This window comes from Podarcis tiliguerta, assembly GCF_965153285.1.
Source record: "Podarcis tiliguerta genome assembly, chromosome: 2".
NCBI classification, from domain to species: domain Eukaryota; kingdom Metazoa; phylum Chordata; class Lepidosauria; order Squamata; family Lacertidae; genus Podarcis; species Podarcis tiliguerta.
The window spans coordinates 3,873,661-3,895,374 of record NC_139535.1 but is presented as its reverse complement, the minus strand read 5'-3'; the positions used below and the strand labels follow the sequence as shown (position 1 = coordinate 3,895,374).

The window sequence follows — 21,714 nt, the reverse complement described above, 5'->3', positions numbered from 1 at the left end:
GACAGGTCCTGAAGCTGAGGCTCCAATACTTTGGCCACCTCATGAGAAGAGAAGACTCACTGGAAAAGACCCTGATGTTGGGAAAGATGGAGGGCACAAGGAGAAGGGGACAACAAAGGACGAGATGGTTAGACAGTGTTCTCGAAGCTACAAACATGAATCTGACCAAATTGCGGGTGGCAGTGGAAGACAGGAGTGCCTGGCATGCTCTGGTCCATGGGGTCACGAAGAGTCGGACACGACTGAACGACTAAACAAATAATAATAATAATAATAATAATAATAATAATAAATTATTATTATTATTATTATTATTATTATTATCATCATCATCATCATCATTATTATTATCATTATTATTTTCTTTATATCCCGCCTATCTGGATGAGTTTCCCCAGCCACTCTGGGTGGCATTTAAAAACACAGCAAAACGTCAAATTTTTTAAAAAAAAATTTTAAACTTTCAGCAAGTAGAACTAATGAAGGAACCTTTACAGTCTCTACATCAAAGGGGGGCAATCTGAATTATATGGGAGGCAATTCGAGAATGAGTTAGACCAAGTTAATGGCCTTTTAGGCTTCCTCCACGTGAATAGGAGTTCACTTTTGAAATAATAAGAATTATATGTCACAGGGTGGGGCACCAGGATTTTAGAGATGCTTAGGTGGGGCATGGCCAAAAAAAAGGTTGGGAACCACTGCTCTACTCACAAATGTCCACTAGTGGGTTTCCTCTGTGCTCTGCTAGTGAACCTTGTTAACTTCACAGGGTGAGTCAGCCTGCTTATGGTCTGGAAATGTTTACACTATATTGCTTGGCTTGGGTTGCTACCATTTTCTTTTACATCGTCAGCTGAAGAAGGAGTTTCTCTTCGAAACTTGGATCACCGGGCTCCAGTCATATTTGCTACAGCTGCTCTGCCACTTCCAATAATTCCTTGCATCAGAGATAATGAAAACATATCATTTATTGTGATGTTGTACTTATTTTGATTATTCTGAAGTACCACTTGCATGTACTGCATGCCTTGTAATAGTGGGTACATTGTGACAAATACATTCATGGTACTTTGCTTGCCATATATTGTTTGGATTTGGATTTGATATCTCGCCTTTCACTCCCTTTAAGGAGTCTCAAAGCGGCTAACATTCTCCTTTCCCTTCCTCCCCCACAACAAACACTCTGTGAGGTGAGTGGGGCTGAGAGACTGTGACTGGCCCAAGGTCACCCAGCAGCTGCATGTGGAGGAGCGGAGACGCGAACCCGGTTACCCAGATTACGTGACTACCGCTCTTAACCACTACACCACACTGGCTCCCAGTGTCCGAATATTGTGTCCGAATCCCTGCTTTTTTTCTATTTGTATGTTCCTATACAATGGGACGCTGGTGGCACTGTGGTCTAAACCACTGAGCCACTAATCAGAAGGTCAGTGGTTCGAATCCCTGCAACGGGGTGAGCTCCCGTTGCTCGGCCCCTGCTCCTGCCAACCTAGCAGTTCGAAAGCACGTCAAAGTGCAAGTAGATAAATAGGTAGCGCTCCAGCGGGAAGGTAAACAGAGTTTCTGTGCCCTGCTCTGGTTTCGCCAGAAGAGGCTTAGTCATGCTGGCCACATGACCCGGAAGCTGTACGCCGGCTCCCTCGGCCAGTAAAGCGAGATGAGCGCCACAACCCCAGAATCATCTGCAACTGGACCTAACGTTCAGGGATCCCTTTACCTTTACTTATACAATGGAAAACTTCCCTAAACAGGGCTGCCTTCAGATGTCTTCTAAAAGTCAGATAATTGTTTATTTCCTTGACATCTGATGGCATTCCACAGAGAGGGTGCCACTGCCTGGTTCCCTGTAACCTTATTTCTCGCGGTGAGGGAACCACCAGAAGGCCCTTGAAGCTGGAGCTCAGTGTCCTCTTTCAACGAGAAGGTAAAAAGTCCAGCTGGGCTCCACAGGCCTCATAAATGTCTGTGTGTGTCCTGACTTGTGGGACATCTTCAGGATAGGAAAACCCTCAGGAGTGAACCCTACACAAATCCCAAGTCCCTAAGACAGATGGATGGTGCCTTGTACGCCTCCTTCCGGCAACTCCTGCAGCCAAGCTGGAACCAATCCCATTGCTCTGCTTTCCTTTGGACCACATAAGTGAAGCCAAGAGAGGGGGGGGTCTTGTCATCTGGACAGCCTAGGACCTCCGTACCCATTTCTCAAGCTTGTGACCCAGGGAGGTCACTTGGGTGCTGCTATCGCAGTGGTTTGACTTCACCCCTGGAGGTGCCCTTTTTTGTCCCACTGCCCTTCCAAATATTCTGATTTCTTTCATTCCATGGAATGTTGTGAACCCCTAGGATGGGGTGTGTGGAGAGTGGAATCTGCGCCCCTCCTGCACACAACTTAGCTCTGGTCTTGTAATAGAGTTTCTGCAGATTCACCAAGTTCATAGAATCATAGAGTTGGAAGAGACCACAAGGGCCATCGAGTCCAACCCCCTGCCAAGCAGGAAACACCACCAGAGCACTCCTGACATATGGTTGTCAAGCCTCTGCTTAAAGACCTCCAAAGAAGGAGACTCCACCACACTCCTTGGCAGCAAATTCCACTGTCGAACAGCTCTTACTGTCAGGAAGTTCTTCCTAATGTTTAGGTGGAATCTTCTTTCTTGTAGTTTGGATCCATTGCTCCGTGTCCGCTTCTCTGGAGCAGCAGAAAACAACCTTTCTCCCTCTGAAGTTCCCTCTGAACCTCAGCCCTCCATCTTCCATTACCAGTTGCAAGGGTGGTTTTTCTCAGCATTCTTCAGCCATGAATCACAAGATCAGGATGGCCTCTTCAGGCTGTGGTGATAAACCATGAGCTGGGCACCCACATGTACTACGGCAGTGAACTGGAGCAGTTGTTGGCCGGGCTCCCATACTGCACTGTACAGACCATGCGTGGAGTGAGAGGAGGAACCTGGAAAGGAAAAAAGGAGGGGAAGGGCTAAGGGGTCAAAACTAGCCTAGGAATTCTCCTATATAATATCCCCCTGTACTTCCATGGGAGGAGAGTCTTTTGCTAAAACCACACTCAGCATCCCCTACTGAATTCTTAAGGGTGGGGGGAAAAACCATCTGGAATGCCCCAAGCCCCCAAACTCTGACCATCTAACCTACATAGTTGGGGAACTTTCTAGTGATAACTTTGTGCTCCTTGCATGATCAGTAGCTCCTGGCTGGATCTGTTGTTGTTGTTGTTTAGTCGTTCAGTCGTGTCCGACTCTTCGTGACCCCATGGACCAGAGCACGCCAGGCACTCCTGTCTTCCACTGCCACCCGTAGTTTGGTCAGATTCATGTTTGTAGCTTCGAGAACACTGTCTAACCATCTCGTCCTCTGTCGTCCCCTTCTCCTTGTGCCCTCCATCTTTCCCAACATCAGGGTCTTTTCCAGTGAGTCTTCTCTTCTCATGAGGTGGCCAAAGTATTGGAGCCTCAGCTTCAGGATCTGCCAAAGTATTGGAGCCTCAGCTTCAGGATCTGGGCTGGATCTAGACACCCCCTTCATGGATCACTGCCTTGCCATGGCGAAGGGGCTTGAAGAACTCAGAGAAGCTATGAACTATGCCGAGCAGGGCACCCAAGATGAATAGGTCATAGTGGAGAGTTTTGACCAAACGTGATCCACCTGGAGCAGGAACCGGCAAGCCACTCCAGTATCCCTGCCAAGAAAACTCCATGGACAAAGGCTGGATCTAGACACATAAAAAAATCATTTCAAGAAAACACGTAAACCTCATATTGGGAAATCGTGTTGCCGAAGGGCCATCAGGTGTCACAGTGTTTAATGTAGCTGAGTCCCCTGTCTTCTCCTGTCTGGTGGTTAGTAAGGAAAAACAGGTATATAGGAAAATTGCTGGATGCCAAGATCCTTGTTTGGGGCAACTACTTTCTGGCAGTTCCCAATCCCCAGCTGAGATTTAAAATAACAAAAAATGCAGCAAAGTAAAGTGTAGAAGCATAGGTTGTTAGACCTTTAAAATATGCCTTTCTAAATTCCTTCCAAAGTTCCCTTCTTCCCACATATTTGCTAAGTTAAAAAATGGTTTACTTACAAACTCTTTAAGGTCCTGTGAATATGTTTTTCCATTCAGCAGTCAGAAAACCCAGACAGTAAAACATAGGTTCCAAAGTGGTGAAAGGTTTCTAAATTATTTGTGTAGAAACACAAAGGTAAGTTGTGTAAGCCATGCAGTTTGAACTAGGGGCAACCAGCTCATAACTCTTTACAGTAGGTGGGAGTTTGCATGGTGGACTGAGAGAAACAAAGGCTTGAGGGTGCATGGCACAGCCTGGCAGGACAGCTTACTTTATGGTCTTAACCCCTTTATGCATTAATTAGACTTAAGTGATATAAGGCTGGTTAGTTAGTTATATGAGGCTGGTTATCCCACACTGCCCACCCAAAAATAAGGCAGAATTTGGTTCCTTATTGAACATGGAACTATAGAAGCTACCTCCATCAGGCACCACAAATTGCATGCATCTCAATCCCTGAATAGACCGTGGGGCACCTTTTTTCTAATGATAATTCTACAAAATATTTATTCTAATTCTTATTCTTATTCTTATTATCAACATTCCTATCCTGCCTTTCCTCCCAAAAGAGTCCAGGGCAGAAAACAACAAAGCAGCAAGGCAATGCAATTGTGGACTGAACTCATGGATTGACGTAAGGCATGGTCTGCTCAAATATAACAAGATCCTGCCTGCTAAATCAGGTCAATGGTCCATCATCATCATCCCACAGCCTGCTCTCACAGCAGCAAACCCAGTGCTTCATTTGAAATCTCACTACCAGCCCCTGAGCAGAACAGAATTCTCCGCTCCTAAGGTTTGCAGCAAAGTAAAGTAGAGACATCACCTTGCCAGCAAAGGTCCGTATAGTAAAAGCTATGGTTTTCCCAGTAGTGATGTATGGAAGTGAGAGCTGGACCATAAAGAAGGCTGATCGCCAAAGAATGGATGCTTTTGAATTCTGGTGCTGGAGGAGACTCTTGAGAGTCCCATGGACTGCAAGAAGATCAAACCTATCCATTCTTAAGGAAATCAGCCCTGAGTGCTCACTGGAAGGACAGATCCTGAAGCTGAGGCTCCAATACTTTGGCCACATGAGAAGAGAAGACTCCCTGGGAAAGACCCTGATGTTGGGAAAGACTGAGGGCACAAGGAGAAGGGGACGACAGAGGATGAGATGGTTGGACAGTGTTCTCGAAGCTACCAACATGAGTTTGACCAAACTGCGGGAGGCAGTGGAAGACAGGAGTGCCTGGCGTGCTCTGGTCCATGGGGTCATGAAGAGTCGGACACGACTAAATAACAACAACAAGGTTTGCAGCAACTGGGTTCAGAAGCTAACTGGAGAGGAAGAGTGTGGCCATTGTGGCTATTGGCCATTAATCACTTTAAAGCCCACCCCATCCCTTGAGAAAATGTGACCAGCCCCTTTTGAACCCTCTGCCCTGCTTGTGAGCTTCCCAGAGCACAAGACAAGACAAGATGGGCCTTTCTTCTAATCCAGCTGCAGGGCTCTTCAAAGGTTCTTGCAAACAAAGTTCAGGCCAAACTCCCCCTTCCCCTCACTTGGACACATGTCAAACTTTCGAGATGCAGATCACAAACATGTTTTTCTCCAGCTCTTCTCTATTCCATTAAGTCATGCAAACACCCTAGGAAGTTGCGAGTGCAAAACTTCTTCTGCTATTAATTATCAAAATCATAGTGATTTAGTCTTCTGAAAGATATTTCTGGAGATTGCCAAAACATCAGAATCAACAACAGGATGCTGTTATTAATTGCACAGTGCCGGGTGGGGTAGTCTTTGCGGAGAATATCTCCTGTGTCAGAGGCAGACTTTGTCAAGATTTATAACAGATGAAATGCTGGATAGGGAGTGGATACATCTGCATAGTGTTTAATAGCTCTGAAGTCCTAGCTGAACACCTCGATTAGGAAAGCCATTGCAGCTTTGGTCTTGCAAGAATTTTTGGCTCCTTTGGATTAGCTGGCTCTGGAGGTGACAAGAGAAGTGTAGAGGGCAGAGCCAGAATGAGATTCCTCCTAGTTCCATTGCTATTCCAACTGCTAATGATGCCCCATTCAGTCTTTGGGAACCTGAAGGCAATATGTCCCTTGAATCTGATCAGGGAACCAACTGATGCACGCAATTACTACCGGCCTGGTGATTTCATCATTAGTGGGATCATATCTCCAAATATTATTATGGAGCAACTTCCATACAACTTTTCCAAGACCCCGGTAGCCAAGTTTGGGGGGTGAGTAATTATATGTATCATTTCAATGGTTTCTGTTTTTCGATGAAATTGCCGCTATTTCAGGGCTGTGAAGCCTGTGGCCCTACAGACGTCAATGGACCACAGTTCCCATCTTCTCTAACCACTGGTCTTGCTGGCTCTGGCTGATGGGAGTTGGGAGTCCAGCAACAGGTTCCCCTATTTCCTCACCCCCTGGGTCTTCCCTAGTAAAATAACTCTATCAATGTTGCTGTGTTGCCCCTTAGAGATGGTGACACAAAAATACAAATGAATCTGGTCAGGAATGAAAAGGAAACATTAAACGATCTCACCTGCAGGAGGGAGATGAGGGTGGCATGGAACTCATGCACTTTCCAAGGTGACAAGGTTTTATTTGGATTCAACTTGATCACCTCCCCCTCTTTCCTTTCTCTTTCTGTGATGGAATTCCTATTTGGGGACTTCCCTGGCTTCTTTCTGGCCCACGTAGGACCAGTCTGGATAATTGGCCTTGGTGAAGACTTGACATTTTCATCCTCAAAAAAGTTTTTGATTTGAGTTCCTACTGAAATGAGGCTGCAGTTTAATGTTTTAATGTCGTATTTTAATCTTGCTTTTAAGTTGTATTTCAATCAATTGTTTTGAGCCAATGTGGTGTAGTGGTTAAGAGCGGTAGTCTCCTAATCTGGGGAACCGGGTTCGCGTCTCCGCTCCTCCACATGCAGCTGCTGGGTGACCTTGGGCCAGTCACACTTCTTTGAAGTCTCTCAGCCCCACTCACCTCACAGAGTGTTTGTTGTGAGGGAGGAAGGGAAAGGAGAATGTTAGCTGCTTTGAGACTCCTTAAAGGGAGTGTAAGGCGGGATATCAAATCCAAACTCCTCTTCTCTTCTTCTTCTTATACTTGGTGTCAGCTGCCCTGAGCCCAGTCTTGGCTGGGGAGGGCGGGATATAAATAAAAAAAAATATTTTTTATTTTGATGATGATGATGATTCTATTTGGGCAATATATAAACTGCCTGACCACAGTTGTCCTTAAGGAATGCAACAGTAAACATACAGAGGATCATGGGGCAACTCCTCAGTGAAATGAAAGGTTTCCTCCTCAAATCCAAGTCCTTTCTTTTTTTCTGTCATTTGATGATGATGATGAATAGCAGTTTGACACTTTTTGTTGATTTATTTATTGCAGTGGGACAGTTAGGTACTACTGGCACATCTTGTCCTTCTTGTTCACCATCCAGGAGATCAACCAGAATCCCCGACTCTTACCCAACATCACCCTGGGCTACAACCTCTATGAGAACTATTTAGATGCAAGGATGACTTCCGATGCCATGATAGACCTGCTTGGAGGCTGGGATAGCAATATTCCGAATTATAACTGCGGGAGGAAAAATCACCTCCTGGCTGTCCTTGAAAGGGGGAAATCTGCAATTGCAAAACAGGTTCAAGCCATGTCAGGCATCTACAAAACCCCACAGGTATGAAGGTGTGGCATGCAAGGGCAGAGTAAAGTGTCAACTGCATAAAATTCCACTTTCTCTTCAGGCCAGTCAATGTGGGACGTGGGGGCAGGGCTGCCCAGAAAACAAGACCCACACCCACACCCACACCATGGCCTCGCTGATGTGTCCAAAGGAAAGGAAAGCAATACATTTGGCACTAGCTTGGCACTAGGAGTTGCCAGAAGATGCCACCCAACCAGAGCCACAGCTAGGCAATGTTGCACCTCTGGCAGAACCGTCCAGATTGCACCCCATAGCCAAATTAGCTCTTCCTCCCATTTTTGGTCGTGCCACTCCAGTGATGGGTGCTGAAATATCAGCATCCCTGATGGGGCGTGACCAAGCTGCTTTCACCAGGAAGAGCACCAGCGCCAGTCTCTTTGAAAGCCAATTGGATTGTTCCCATGAAGGTGGCCAGCTGGGAGATGTGGCTGATCTCCCCATCCATCTCCAGTGGGCAAGTCTTCCCATTGTGATTTCCCCACCCTCATCCCCCTGCCGGATCTGCGCCTCCCTCAATGAAAACCCCTGAATCAGTGTTTGGGTCCTGAGTTCAAATGAGGAATCAGATGCTCCGTGTGTGTGTGTGTGTGTGTGTGTGTGTGTGTGTGTGTTTGAAGACCAGAGACTTGGTGCCTCGTTCTGTGGGTTTTTGCATTTTAATTTAGGAGACTTTCAAAGCCTCCTGTCAGGGGCGTTCCCACTCAGACAGACAGCGAAGAATCCGAAGAGGAAGGAGGACAGTCTGAGGGGAGTAGAAATGGGATCCTCCTAAATCAAGGGTCCTGGTTGCGCAAGAGATCCTTAAGCCACCCCCATGGGGTGTGTTGTTGCTAGGCATGGCCCAAGCCTTGTCTGTTGGGCCCCAGGATCGCACTTGGCTGTTTGGGCCAATTGGGGCGAGTGGCGTGATCCTGGGGACCTATAAATGCAGCAGCGCAACGGGGGTGGGGCACTTACGAAATAAGATCCTGGCATACTGAGCATGCCCAAAGAATTTGGTAAGGGTGACCAATCACACGGTGCTCTCTTTGTTTAAGAGGATAGTTAGTATGCGCGCTCACACTGTTTGTCATTTGGACCAGCCATAGAGAGACAGCATGGTATATGCTTGAAGTGCCTTGAAAGGAAATAGGGTGAGGGAAAGTCAGTATTTTGACTGGATAGGAAATTTAAACTTAATGGAATGTATGGAATGTGCATTGTCTTTTTTTTAAAGATATTTATTGAGATTTCAACATATTACAAAAATTAGAAAGAATAAAAAAGAAAAAGAAAAAAAAGAAAATACAAGATACTAAAATAAAAACAGTTAAAAACAAATCAGTCTCTCCATATCTTATCTTTCATTTGCTTGTTTCCCTGACCTCCTCACACCTCCCTTTCTTGTATTCCATTTCAATTGGTTAATTCAGCAAATCCTTTCCCTCTTTAATTTTATCTTAATCTTTTATCTTAATATATTATAGTTTTAGATTATCACCCATTAATAATCCATTTTTACATATTCCTTAACATTGCTGCTAGCAAAAACCACTTAACTTCAATCCAACATCATTCTATCATTCATTAATTTTACAGTGTTTCTGTAAGTAGTCTTTAAATTTCTTCCAATCTTCTTCCACTGACCCTTCTCCCTGGTCTCGGATTCTGCCGTTCATTTCCGCCAATTCCATATAGTCCATCACCTTCATCTGCCATTCTTCCAGAGTGGGTATGGAATGTGCGTTGTCAATGTATAAAATGGTATGGAATCCATTGGCGCGTGGCCACGTAATTTGGGAAAATATCCCTGCTGGTCCTTTCTGCACAGTACAGAAAGAAATACTTTGGACTACGTTTTCACTCATGGTCTCATGTGGTTTATTGGCATATCCAGGAGATGGAGCAAACTTTTACTTGCAGCAATGGTGCATCTGCCCCAGCTGCAACATAACATGTCTCTCCTGTATTGGTTTTCACAGCCACAGCAAGCACTGTAACCTTCCAACCATTTGAGTTCACATCCAAAGGCGCATTTCTCCATTGTCTCCCCAAACAGATAGATGCCAGCCAATCAGATGCACCAGCTAGGTTCTTAAGGAGGGGCCAAGCTGGCACCTATGCAACCATTAAATATCTTGTGCTTATCCTGAAAGCAAAACAAAGCACTAATATTTTCCTTTCCTCACTAGCTCAGTTATGGCTTCACCGCCCGGCTTCTTGAAGGTAAAACTGAGTTTCCTTCTGTATACCAGATGTTCCCCAGAGAAGAAGCTCAGTACACAGGGATTGTTCAGTTGCTCCTGAACTTTGGGTGGACGTGGATCGGCCTCCTTGCTCCAGACGATGAGAGCGGAGAAAGGTTTGTGGGTGCTTTGACACCTCAGATGATCAGCAGTGGGATTTGCATCGCCTTCTCAAAAATAATACCAGAAAATAATCTATATCTATTCATCAGCCTGAGTGAGCTATTTTCCATGCGGAGACAAGTCAGTGTAATTGTTTGCTATGTAAGCAGTCTCAAGGGACTGGCACTCATCATGGCAGTCAACCAATTCTTTGAGAAGCAAGCACAGGCAAAAGTCTGGATCACAACAACTTTTCAGGAAATCAATTCTGGCTCTTCATTTCCTCCTGCTTACTTCCAGTACATCCATGGTTCCCTCTCCTTTGTAATGAAGACCAAAATAAGGAGCAACAAACGTGACTACTATGAAGCAAACTCCCCACTTCTTGATCGCTTTTTGGCAGAAGCATTCCGTTGCTCTTATTCAAAACATACATTGTCCATGAAAAGCTGGGAAAGTTGCAGAGAGGAGGAGAGACTAGAGACTTTGCCCCAGGAGGAGCTGGAGAGAGCCCTGTCTCAAGACAGCTACAGCACTTACGTCAATGTTCATGCTGTGGCTCAGGCCTTAAATGCTGCGGTTTCATCTAGGTCAAAGCAGATGATGGTGCTGAGTGAAGGAGATGAGCGGGAGCATCACAGGCTACAGCCATGGCAGGTATTTTCTTCCTGCTTTTGCAAGCCACAAACCATTGTCGTCATCATCATCATCATCATCATATATTTTTACCCACCCATCTGGCTGGGTTTCCCCAGCCACTCTGGGCGGCTTCCAACAGAACACTAAAACACAATAACCTATCAAACATTAAAAGCTTCCCTAAACAGGGCTGCCTTCAGAAGTCGTCTGAAAGTCTGGTAGTTGTTGTTCTCTTTGACATCTGGTGGGAGGGCCTTCCACAGGGTGGGTGCTACTACCAAGAAGGCCCTCTGCCTGGTTCCCTGTTACTTGGCTTCTCGCAGCAAGGGAACCGGCAGAAGGCCCTGGGCGCTGGACCTCAGTGATCGGGCTGGACGATGGGGGTGGAGACGCTCCTTCAGGTATACTGGACCGAGGCCGTTTAGGGCTTTCAAGGTCAGCACCAACACTTTGAATTGTGCTCGGAAACGTACTGGGAGCCAGCGTAGGTCTTTCAAGACCAGTGTTATGTGGTCTTGGCAGCCGCCCCCAGTCACCAGTCTAGCTGCCGCATTCTGGATTAGTTGTAATTTCCGAGTCACCTTCAAATGTAGCCCCACATAGAGTTCATTGCAGTAGTCCAACTGTGGAATACAATGTAGTAGAGAGATATTTTTTTTAAAATGCCTCTTTCGGGGTTCCAGGTCACATGGAAACCTGTACGTGAGAAAAACCCCTTCCCTAAATATCTTTGCATGAGGCAGAGGAGGTTCTTGGCAAAGATGCATGTCCCACACCTATGATGATGTTGACTTTGGATAGACCTGTGACTGCCTTCTTTGCAGTGGGCCCTGTACTGTGGAATAATCTTCACTAGAGATAAAATGGGTGTCAGCTAGTTCCAATATGCCTATACATAAGCACATTCCTGAGCACTGATTTTTAGAACCTCTCTGAGGTCCGGCGCTGATGGCCTTCTGACAGTTCCCTCACTGCGAGAGGCCAAGTTACAGGGAACCAGGCAGAGGGCCTTCTTGGTAGTGTCGCCCGCCCTGTGGAAGGAAATAAGCAACTATCTGACTTTTAGAAGACTTCAAGGAAGTTTTTAATGTTTTATTGTGTTTTCAATATTCTGTTGAGTGGCTGGGGTATAAATATTATTATTATTATTATTATTATTATTATTATTAGGTTTAAAACAAGTAGTATATTGTCTTTTGTACTAATCTTGTTCTGCAAAGCTCTTTGTTATTTTATATGAAAGGTGCTCTATAAATGCTATAATCAATTTAAGAAAAGATTGCGTGAATAGGACTTATGCTCTAGATGAGATGAAAACTGGCCCCAGTTTATAAGAGCTTGAAGTGAGTGGATCTGTGGGATAACCAGCCTCATATAACCAACATGCCTAAGTCTAATTAATGCATGAAGGGGTTAATACCACATAGTAAGTGGTCCTGCCAGGCTTAGCCTAGGTCACTTCTCCTCACCTTGGGAGGAAATAGGTAATCAAACCTATTGTTCACACACACCCTGCACTTGAGGAGGTCATTGTGAAGAGGTTTGAGCTAGTTACTTCAACTGAACAGCAAGCCAATGATTTAGGAACTTGCACCACTTTGTAAGCAAGCTATGTTGTACTTCCTGTGCAAACTTCCAAAGCACATGAATCTGACCTTTGGGGAGTTTGTAAGTAAACAATTTTTAAACGTACCAAACATGTCTTTAAGCAGAGGCTTGACAACCATATGTCAGGAGTGCTCTGATGGTGTTTCCTGCTTGGCAGGGGGTTGGACTCGATGGCCCTTGTGGTCTCTTCCCACTCTATGATTCTATGATTCTATGTGGTATTTTCCTATGCTGTGGGATGAAGGCACCTTTGAAAGATACTTTTAAAGGGGACGTTTTGGAGGAACATATTTTGAAGGTTTTACAGCCTATATTTCCATGCTTTACTTTGCTGCATGTTTTGTGATTTCAAATCTCTGCCGGAGTTCTCTCACCAAACCACACTTGCCTCCAGGATTTTTTCCTTTCTGTATCTTTTTCCGCCCACCAACATATTCCGCATTGTCTCGTTGTTTCTTAATGCTGGCATTTTCCTTGCCATTTCAGCTCTACCATTTCTTAGAAGAAATCCAGTGTTTGAATACTTCCATGGGCAGACCATGTTTGGATGAGAACTGGGAGCTGCCACCTGACTTCGATATTGTGAACTGGCTGATGTTTCCCAATAACTCTCGCACTAGAGTGAAAATTGGGAATATAAGGGGAGCGGCACCAACCAACATGAAGCTCACCATTGACTCAAGAGGCATTGAGTGGCCCAACCAATTTAAGAAGGTAGGGGATGTAAAGGAGCAGGGAGGCTAGCAGAGCCTGTTTACATTCTTCCTTGAGCAAGTGCTGCAAAACGGTATTATAAGGTGGATCCATTTTGTCTCAGCTACCCAGGAACAGCTGCCACAACAACTTGACACGGCAGCTGAGACAGGAAGGGAATTTGGCATTCTGAAGGAACAGATAGAGCCCTGGGATCCTGAGAAGAGACACCAGATCCTTCTCAATTTACTTCTGGAGTTGGCATCACTCTGTCTCGGGAGGCAATGGCACCTTCGGGGCAGTGGCGTAGCGTGGGTTGTCAGCACCCGGGGCAGGGCAAGTAATTTGCGCCCCCTAACCCGTGGATTTGCACCCCCTAACCCGTGGATTTGTGCCCCCTAACCCTAACCCCCAGATGTTGCCCCCGGTGCGGCCGGCCCCCCCTGCACCCCCCACACTACGCCACTGCTTCGGGGTGAAGTCAAACCATATATTTATCAGGGTGGTTCACAGCATAAAAATTCTGTGGAGCTCTAATGATTTCTTGAATAATTTGCATATGAGTATGTGAAGTGGGGAGCATCTTATATCTCCACATATTTCGGAACCCTGGGAATTCAGGGTTCACAGGAGGCCTTACTACAACTCTAGGGGGCCCTGGGTGCAATGCAACTTCCAGTAGAAACTGAAAGTTGCTTTGGAGGCCTCGTGAGACTTCCAGCATGACTTCTGAGTTCCTGCAAGGCCTTGAAAGCGCTGCTACGGTGTGCCAACATAATGTGACGTAGTGAAATCACAACGTCACATCATGAAATCACGACGTCGGATCGTCATAACATCACATTATGTCGTGGGCGCCATTGGGCACCCATAAGCTGGGGCCCAAGTCGGCGCCCTTGCTACAATGTCTGGCCAAAGGTGCAAAAGTAATACAATAGATAAAATAAGTACATTTCTGTATGTTTTACTATAGAAATAAATGTTATACTCCTGATACAAATGTGGTTATTCATAACTTACTACATTCTGTATACAGTGGTACCTCGGGTTAAGTACTTAATTCGTTACGGAGGTCCGTTCTTAACCTGAAACTGTTCTTAACCTGAAGCACCACTTTAGCTAATGGGGCCTCCCTGCTGCCGCTGCGCCACCGGAGCCCAATTTCTGTTCTTATCCTGAAGCAAAGTTCTTAACGTGAAGCACTATTTCTGGGTTAGCGGAGTGTGTAACCTGAAGCGTATGTAACCTGAAGCATATGTAACCCGAGGTACCACTGTATACTCATTCCAAATATCAATGTTTTTGTCTTTGTCTTGAAGAAAAAAAATGATATTTGGAATGGGTATATACAGAATGTAGTCATGCAGTCAACACCTCTAAGTGATCCATTCATAAGCTGCGAGTGTCATCTTACTGATCCATTGACTAAAGGGTATCTTATCTTCATTCTTCCAGTTCATAAATATCAGTCTCTTGGCCACAGTTAGGGCGTGTAGAATCCATTTTCACTGTCCAGTTGTCAGCTTCCATACAATAGGTGTATATAGTTCAAAAGGATATTCTCCGCACGCAAAGTCCTTTTAATAATAATCCAGGAATCATTTTTAAGTACAGTGGTACCTCAGGTTACATATGCTTCAGGTTACATATGCTTCAGGTTACAGACTCCGCTAACCAAGAAATAGTACCTCAAGTTAAGAACTTTGCTTCAGGATGAGAACAGAAATCGTGCTCTGGCAGCACAGCGGCAGTGGGAGGCCCCATTAGCTAAAGTGGTGCTTCAGGTTAAGAACAGTTTCAGGTTAAGAACGGACCTCCGGAACGAATTAAGTACTTAACCCGAGGTACCACTGTAACTGCTTTGAAGTGGCAGTACTTTTCATAACTGCTCTCTATCAGTGCTTTCTTATTGCTATGATTAGAATCATGGAATTGTGGATGTCAGGGAACTGCCATCAGTGCCGGAGGGAGAGAGCAAAATCCAGAGGGATTCCGGAGAGCGTCCTGGGATTGGGAGAGGCAGCCCATCTTCTGGGGAAGAGAATCAGCGTAGCACCAGTGGAGAAGGGGGGCAGATGGGGGAAGCGGCGAGGCGGTCCCATGACTCCTTGCCGGGGACCAGCGGGGAGAGTAGAGGTCCTCCGCTGCCTACGCCCTCCTTGCGCAGGAAGCTTTCGCGCAGAGAGAGTAGGAGAAGACTAGGCGTCAAAGAGCTTCTTTGCTGGAAGAAGTTTAAGAAACGCCCACTGACGGATTCTGCCAGCGATTGAGACAGCCACGGGTGAGTGGCTGTCCGAACAGAAAAGGTTCACTCAGGCAATCCAGCCAGGTGTTTGCACCGGCTTATGCACGAGCAACCCCTAGAACCATTACAGTGGAGTTGGAAGAGACCCTGAGGGTCTTCTGGTCCAAATCCCTGCAATGGAGGAATCTCAACAAAATCATGTATGGGAGATGGCCATCCAGCCTCTGCTTGAAATCTCCAATGGAGGAGAGACCACAATCTCTTGTGAGAGTCTTCCGTGGTTAAACAGCTTTCACGGTCAGAAAGCTGTTTTGGTATCGTTTGTCCTCTTCCTTGAGTGTATTTCTGTATAGAAGGCAGGCACATAAATGGGTTCGGTGGAACTAGAGACCTTGTTGGGTCCTTGCCAAACCCTATGAATTCCATAGACACAGATGCTTCTAACACTTTCTCCTCGGTGCACCTTCTTCTCTGCATGACTAGACTGTGCCTCGCTCCAGGTGTACCAAAAGCTGCCGGCCTGGATACGCCAAGGTGGTTCAAGAAGGAGAGCCAATTTGCTGCTATGTTTGTGTTCTATGTGCAGAAGGAACCATCTCCACTCAGGAAGGTGGGTCATTCCAAGGGAGAGGGCGTTCCTTCGGAGAATAGAAATAGGGCAAAGAGTCACCCAGAAACACTATGTGCAGAGCAGTAATACATTTTTGAACATAGGCATTTCATTGGCTTCTCTATTTTTAATCACTATCCTTTCTTCCAGGAATTAAGCTGAAAGTAAGGAAGCAATCAGGGACGCGGGTGGCGCTGTGGGTTAAAGCCTCAGCACCTAGGACTTGCCGATCGAAAGGTCGGCAGTTCGAATCCCCGCGGCGGGGTGCGCTCCCGCTGTTCGGTCCCAGCGCCTGCCAACCTAGCAGTTCGAAAGCACCCCCGGGTGCAAGTAGATAAATAGGGACCACTTACTAGTGGGAAGGTAAACGGCGTTTCCATGTGCGGCTCTGGCTCACCAGATGCGGCTTTGTCACGCTGGCCACGTGACCCGGAAGTGTCTCCGGACAGCGCTGGCCTCCGGCCTCTTAAGTGAGATGGGCGCACAACCCTAGAGTCTGTCAAGACTGGCCCGTATGGGCAGGGGTACCTTTACCTTTACCTTTAAGGAAGCAATCATTGCAGAACCATGTGGGTGTCAGGGAAACAGCTTAGTATACATGCATGCATGCGCAGAAGCGCCAAATCGCAACCCGTGTGTGCGCAGATACGCCACTGCGGGTTGCGAATGTTGCAGGTTGCAAATGTGCATCCTGCATGGATCACGTTCGCAACCCGAGCGTCCACTGTACATAGTCTTTGACTATTTTCAGCTATGCTCTCAATGATCAAAGAAACTGAATCACACCATAGAATCATAGAATCATAGAGTTGGAAGAGACCACAAGGGCCATCGAGTCCAACCCCCTGCCAAGCAGGAAACACCATCAGAGCACTCCTGACATATGGTTGTCAAGCCTCTGCTTAAAGACCTCCAAAGAAGGAGACCCCACCACACTCCTTGGCAGCAAATTCCACTGTCAAACAGCTCTTACTGTCAGGAAGTTCTTCCTAATGTTTAGGTGGAATCTTCTTTCTTGTAGTTTGGATCCATTGCTCCGTGTCCGCTTCTCTGGAGCAGCAGAAAACAACCTTTCTCCCTCCTCTATGTGACATCCTTTTATATATTTGAACATGGCTATCATATCACCCCTTAACCTCCTCTTCTCCAGGCTAAACATGCCCAGCTCCCTTAGCCGTTCCTCATAAGGCATCGTTTCCAGGCCTATTGATGCAGCCCAGAATTGCATTGGCTTTTTTAGCTGCCGCGTCACACTGTTGGCTCATGTCAAGTTTGTGGTCAACCAAGACTCCTAGATCCTTTTCACATGTACTGCTCTCAAGCCAGGTGTCACCCATCTTGTATTTAAAGGACATTTATTTTTAAAGTGTGTGTGTGTGTGTGTGTGTGTGTGTGTGTAAGTAATAGAAGACAAAAGGGGAATAATTTTTAAAAGGAAATATTTGAAACAGTAAAGCAGAAACGCAAACAAAAAATATATGATGCATTATATGAAAATGATTACAAAACAAGCGGTGGACAATTTTGATCTGACTACCAGGAGCATTGCACAGAAGAAAGAGGAAATTGTTTGCATTAGCTACCAAAGAGATAACAAGAAATCATACAGAAAAAGTGAAATATGAGAAGGCAGTTAAACTTATAACAATCTTCTTCGAGTCCAGCTAACATAAAAATTACCTGAGATGTTGGATAAATTTATCATTTACACTGTTTTTAAAAACACAGTAGCAAATTGCTCATTAGACAAGTCTCTCTCAGCCTAACATACCTCACAGGTTTGTTGTAAACATAAAAAGGGCAGGGGGGTATTAATGTATACTACCTTGAACCCTTTGGAAGAAAGGTAGTGGATAAATGTAAAAATAAATAATCAAGTAATAATAAACTGTCACAGGTCTCCTTTCACAAGTCTCCTTCTTTGGAGGTCTTTAAGCCGAGGCTTGACAACCATATGTCAGGAGTGCTCTGATGGTGTTTCCTGCTTGGCAGGGGGTTGGACTCGATGGCCCTTGTGGTCTCTTCCAACTCTATGATTCTATGATTCTAGGTCAATGTAAAGAGGTGTGTCTTTATTCTTAGGCAAAAAAAATGTATGGTGAAGTTGCTGGACACACCTCTGTGGGGAGGTCACTGCATCAAAGCTTTGCTCTACATCACAAAGTTGTTTTGGCAATAAAAACTGAGGAAAACTTTGTGCCCCACCACTGTCTCCTCAGAAGAAAGGCAGGGTACAAATGTAAACTTCAATAAGCAATCGAACGAGCATTTTTTTGCCAAACTTTCCCTATTCAACTGTCTTACTCCTTGACCTCTCCCACTTCAACATCTTTCTGAAAAACAAATAATGCCCTGATGCTGAAGCCACTCTTCTTCTCTTCCTCAGATGCAGAAGGTTGCACCAAATGTCCAGAAGATCAGCATCCAAGCAACAACAGAGATCAATGTGTCCCCAGGCTTATCACTTTCCTAGCTTATAAAGAACATTTGGGGATCATCTTAGTTTCCATTGCCCTTTTCTTATCTTTAACAACAGGCATTGTGTTAGTAATCTTCATTAAATACAAGGAGACTCCCATAGTGAAAGCCAACAACCGGGACCTCTCCTACATCCTCCTCCTCTCCCTCCTGCTTTCTTTTTTGTCCACATTCCTGTTCATTGGGCAACCAAGGAAAGGGACCTGCCTTCTCCAACAAACAGCCTTCAGCACCATCTTCTCAGCTGCTGTTTCTTCTGTGTTAGCAAAAACCATCACTGTGGTTCTGGCCTTTCTGGCCACAAAGCCAGGAAACAGGGTGAGAAGGTGGCTGGGGAAGAGTCTGGCCAACTCCATTATCATTTGCTGCTCTGGTCTCCAAGTGGTCATCTGCACCATCTGGCTGTGCTTGTCTCCTCCATTCCCTGACTCTGATATGCATTCCAGGGCTGAAGAGATCATCCTGCAATGCAATGAAGGATCTGCTGCCATGTTTTATATTTCCCTCTGCTACATGAGCTTCCTGTCTGCCATCTGCTTCACAGTGGCTTTCCTAGCCAGAAAGCTTCCAGGGTCCTTCAATGAAGCCAAGCTGATCACCTTCAGCATGCTGGTCTTCTGCAGTGTTTGGGTGTCCTTTGTTCCCACCTACCTGAGCACCAAGGGGAAATATACAGTAGCTGTGCACATCTTCTCTATGTTGGCCTCCAGTGCTGGGCTTCTGGGCTGCATCTTCATGCCCAAATGCTACATTATTTTGCTGAGGCCTGATCTGAATACAAAGCAGCATCTGACAAGAGAAATTTAAGATGACACCTAATACTTGAAACATTCCAGGTTGACAATGGGTAGCACTGTGAGCACGTAGTCTTCAGATTATAGTTCCATATAGCTCTCTTTGTTTTGCATAAATTATGAATGATTAAAATGAATGTATTATAACTGCTTTGTCACTCCCTGATTCCCACTAGATACCTGATTAGCCACGTTGGCTTTTATGCTACTAATAATCATCTGAGTCAGATTCACTCTATCCTTTTACGATGTATGATTCAGGGAAATTGTAGCAAAAGCTTTGTTCCAGCAGATTATGCTTTGGAATTTGACTTAGGCCCACTTTGACGCCTTTCCATGTGCTCTTTGGATGGGAGATGCTCACACACTCCTTAACCAACGTGCCAGCTGTTGTTAATTGGGTGTGGAAATGGTTGAGCACATAGTACTATACTATTCATACTATGAAGACATTCACTCCCTACATATTACATCCATCTGAACAAAATTCCTAGACAGATATGGTAATTTTTATACCTGCCTCCTTTTGTCAAACTTCACCCACGAGTGGCAAATTACATGCATCAAAATGGATAAGAAGCAGAAGAAGAAGAGTTTGGATTTGATATCCCGCCTTACACTCCCTTTAAGGAGTCTCAAAGCAGCTAACATTCTCCTTTCCCTTCCTCCCCCACAACAAACACTCTGTGAGGTGAGTGGGGCTGAGAGACTTCAAAGAAGTGTGACTGGCCCAAGGTCACCCAGCAGCTGCATGTGGAGGAGCGGAGACGTGAACCCGGTTCCCCAGATTACAAGTCTATCACTCTTAACCACTACACCACACTGGCTCTCAGTAACTAGGAATTGAATGGTTAAATTTCTTTACAACCACACTAGTGTTCAGTAATCTATTCTAACTATGAATTGAATGTGAATGTGTAACAATGCCCACACATATCCTTGTCTTTTGTCATGGTTTTAATTCCTTATGGTCTTCTCCTGGCCTGAAAATTGCAAATTGTAAATCATATTGTAACTTGGTGGCTGCTCTGTGATGGCAATAATAAAGATTGATTGATACTTGTATGCAAGAAAGGGTTTGTTATTCTGCAAATCATTGGTAGAACCTCATCTGCAATCCCAAGACTCAGGAGATATGATTCAGGAATTTAAGAGTAGGGCAAGGGTAGCTAATGTCACAGAGGACAGAATCGGGATTCAAGATGACCTTAACAAATTGCAGAACTAGGCCCAAACTAGCAAAATGAATTTCAGTAGGGACAAATGTAAGGTTACAAATATAAGATGGGGGACACTTAGCTTGCCAGGTGTATGTGTAAAAAGGATCTCGGGGTCTTGGCTACTGTGGGAAGCAGAATACCAAATTAGATGGACCTCTGGTATCCTCCATCAGAATGTCCATGTTCCCACCATCAAAGTCCAGGCCAACTCTCCCCACCTTCAACTCATGTCAAATTTTGGATAAACATCTGTGCTTTCTCGAAGACATGTTTTTCAACACCTCTGCACCTGCCCCTCAAGTCACACAAGGGCTCCTGTATATTACAGAAGTGAACCTTATTCCCCTCATCATTATGAAAATCATAGTGATCTATCCTCATTCTTGGCAAAGCTCAAGAGACATTTAGGGAAACTGTCTAAACATCAGAACCAAGATCGGTGTGATGTTACATACTGCGCCTTGGTAATGTGGTACACAGAACACCTCCTGTGTCAGAGATACATTGAGTGAGAACTGGCAGAGGGACATGGGAAATACTACGTGAAGTCCAATGGCTCTGAAGCCATAGCTGAACACCACCCATATTGGTGGCGCAGCTTTGGTCTTGCAAGACGTTCTGTCTTCTTCTGATTAGCAGGTTCAGGAGGTGAGAGGATCCACTCACAAGACACGTGTAGGAAGCAGAGCCAGAATGAGATCCTTGCTGCTTCTGTTGCTACTTCTTCTGTTGATGCCCCATGGAGTCTTTGGAGACCTAAAGACAAAATGCCCCTTGAATCTGATCAGGGAAGAAAATGAAGCACACAATTATTACCGGCCAGGAGACTTCCTCGTTAGTGCGATCATATCTCCAAAATATTTCTCTGAACAGCAACCATACAACTTTTCGCAGCCTCCATTCGCCAGGTTTCATGTGTAAGTAACTATGTCTAGGTGGGTGTTATGCTTCTCTGCCTCCAATGTTTCCTGTTTACCAGGGAAATAGCCTGGAAAGGGGAACCTGTAGCAATCGAGATATTGTTGGGGGATAATATCTCATTATCCTTGAACATTGCCCATGCTGCAGAGGCAGATTTAGGGGAGCACACGACTAGTTTGGATGCCTCAACTGCTGGTCAGAGTGGAGTGTGAGAGGTGGAGGGGCACAAAAAATTGGCATTGCATGGGGTGCCACTGAAATTTGAGACTCCATGGTTGTCCCCTGCATGCTGACTGGGGCAGATGGGAGTTGGAGCTGGTGTTCTAATATTCCCACCCGTTTTATTTTCTGGTTCCCTTGCTCATCCCTGGTGAAGTGATCT

At 45.5% G+C, this 21,714-nt stretch overlaps 1 protein-coding gene across 1 annotated transcript; it reads left to right on the top strand.

The window, feature by feature from the left end:
• Positions 1-6,122: 6,122 nt before the first annotated feature.
• Positions 6,123-21,332, top strand: LOC310672895 (vomeronasal type-2 receptor 26-like; the record flags this gene model as incomplete). The annotated part of the gene is made up of 7 exons (XM_083430548.1): positions 6,123-6,307; positions 7,479-7,770; positions 9,969-10,781; positions 12,858-13,085; positions 15,793-15,919; positions 18,306-18,715; positions 21,048-21,332. 7 exons carry the CDS (start codon positions 6,123-6,125, stop codon positions 21,330-21,332), a joined length of 2,340 nt encoding a protein of 779 aa, XP_083286674.1.
• Positions 21,333-21,714: the final 382 nt, after the last annotated feature.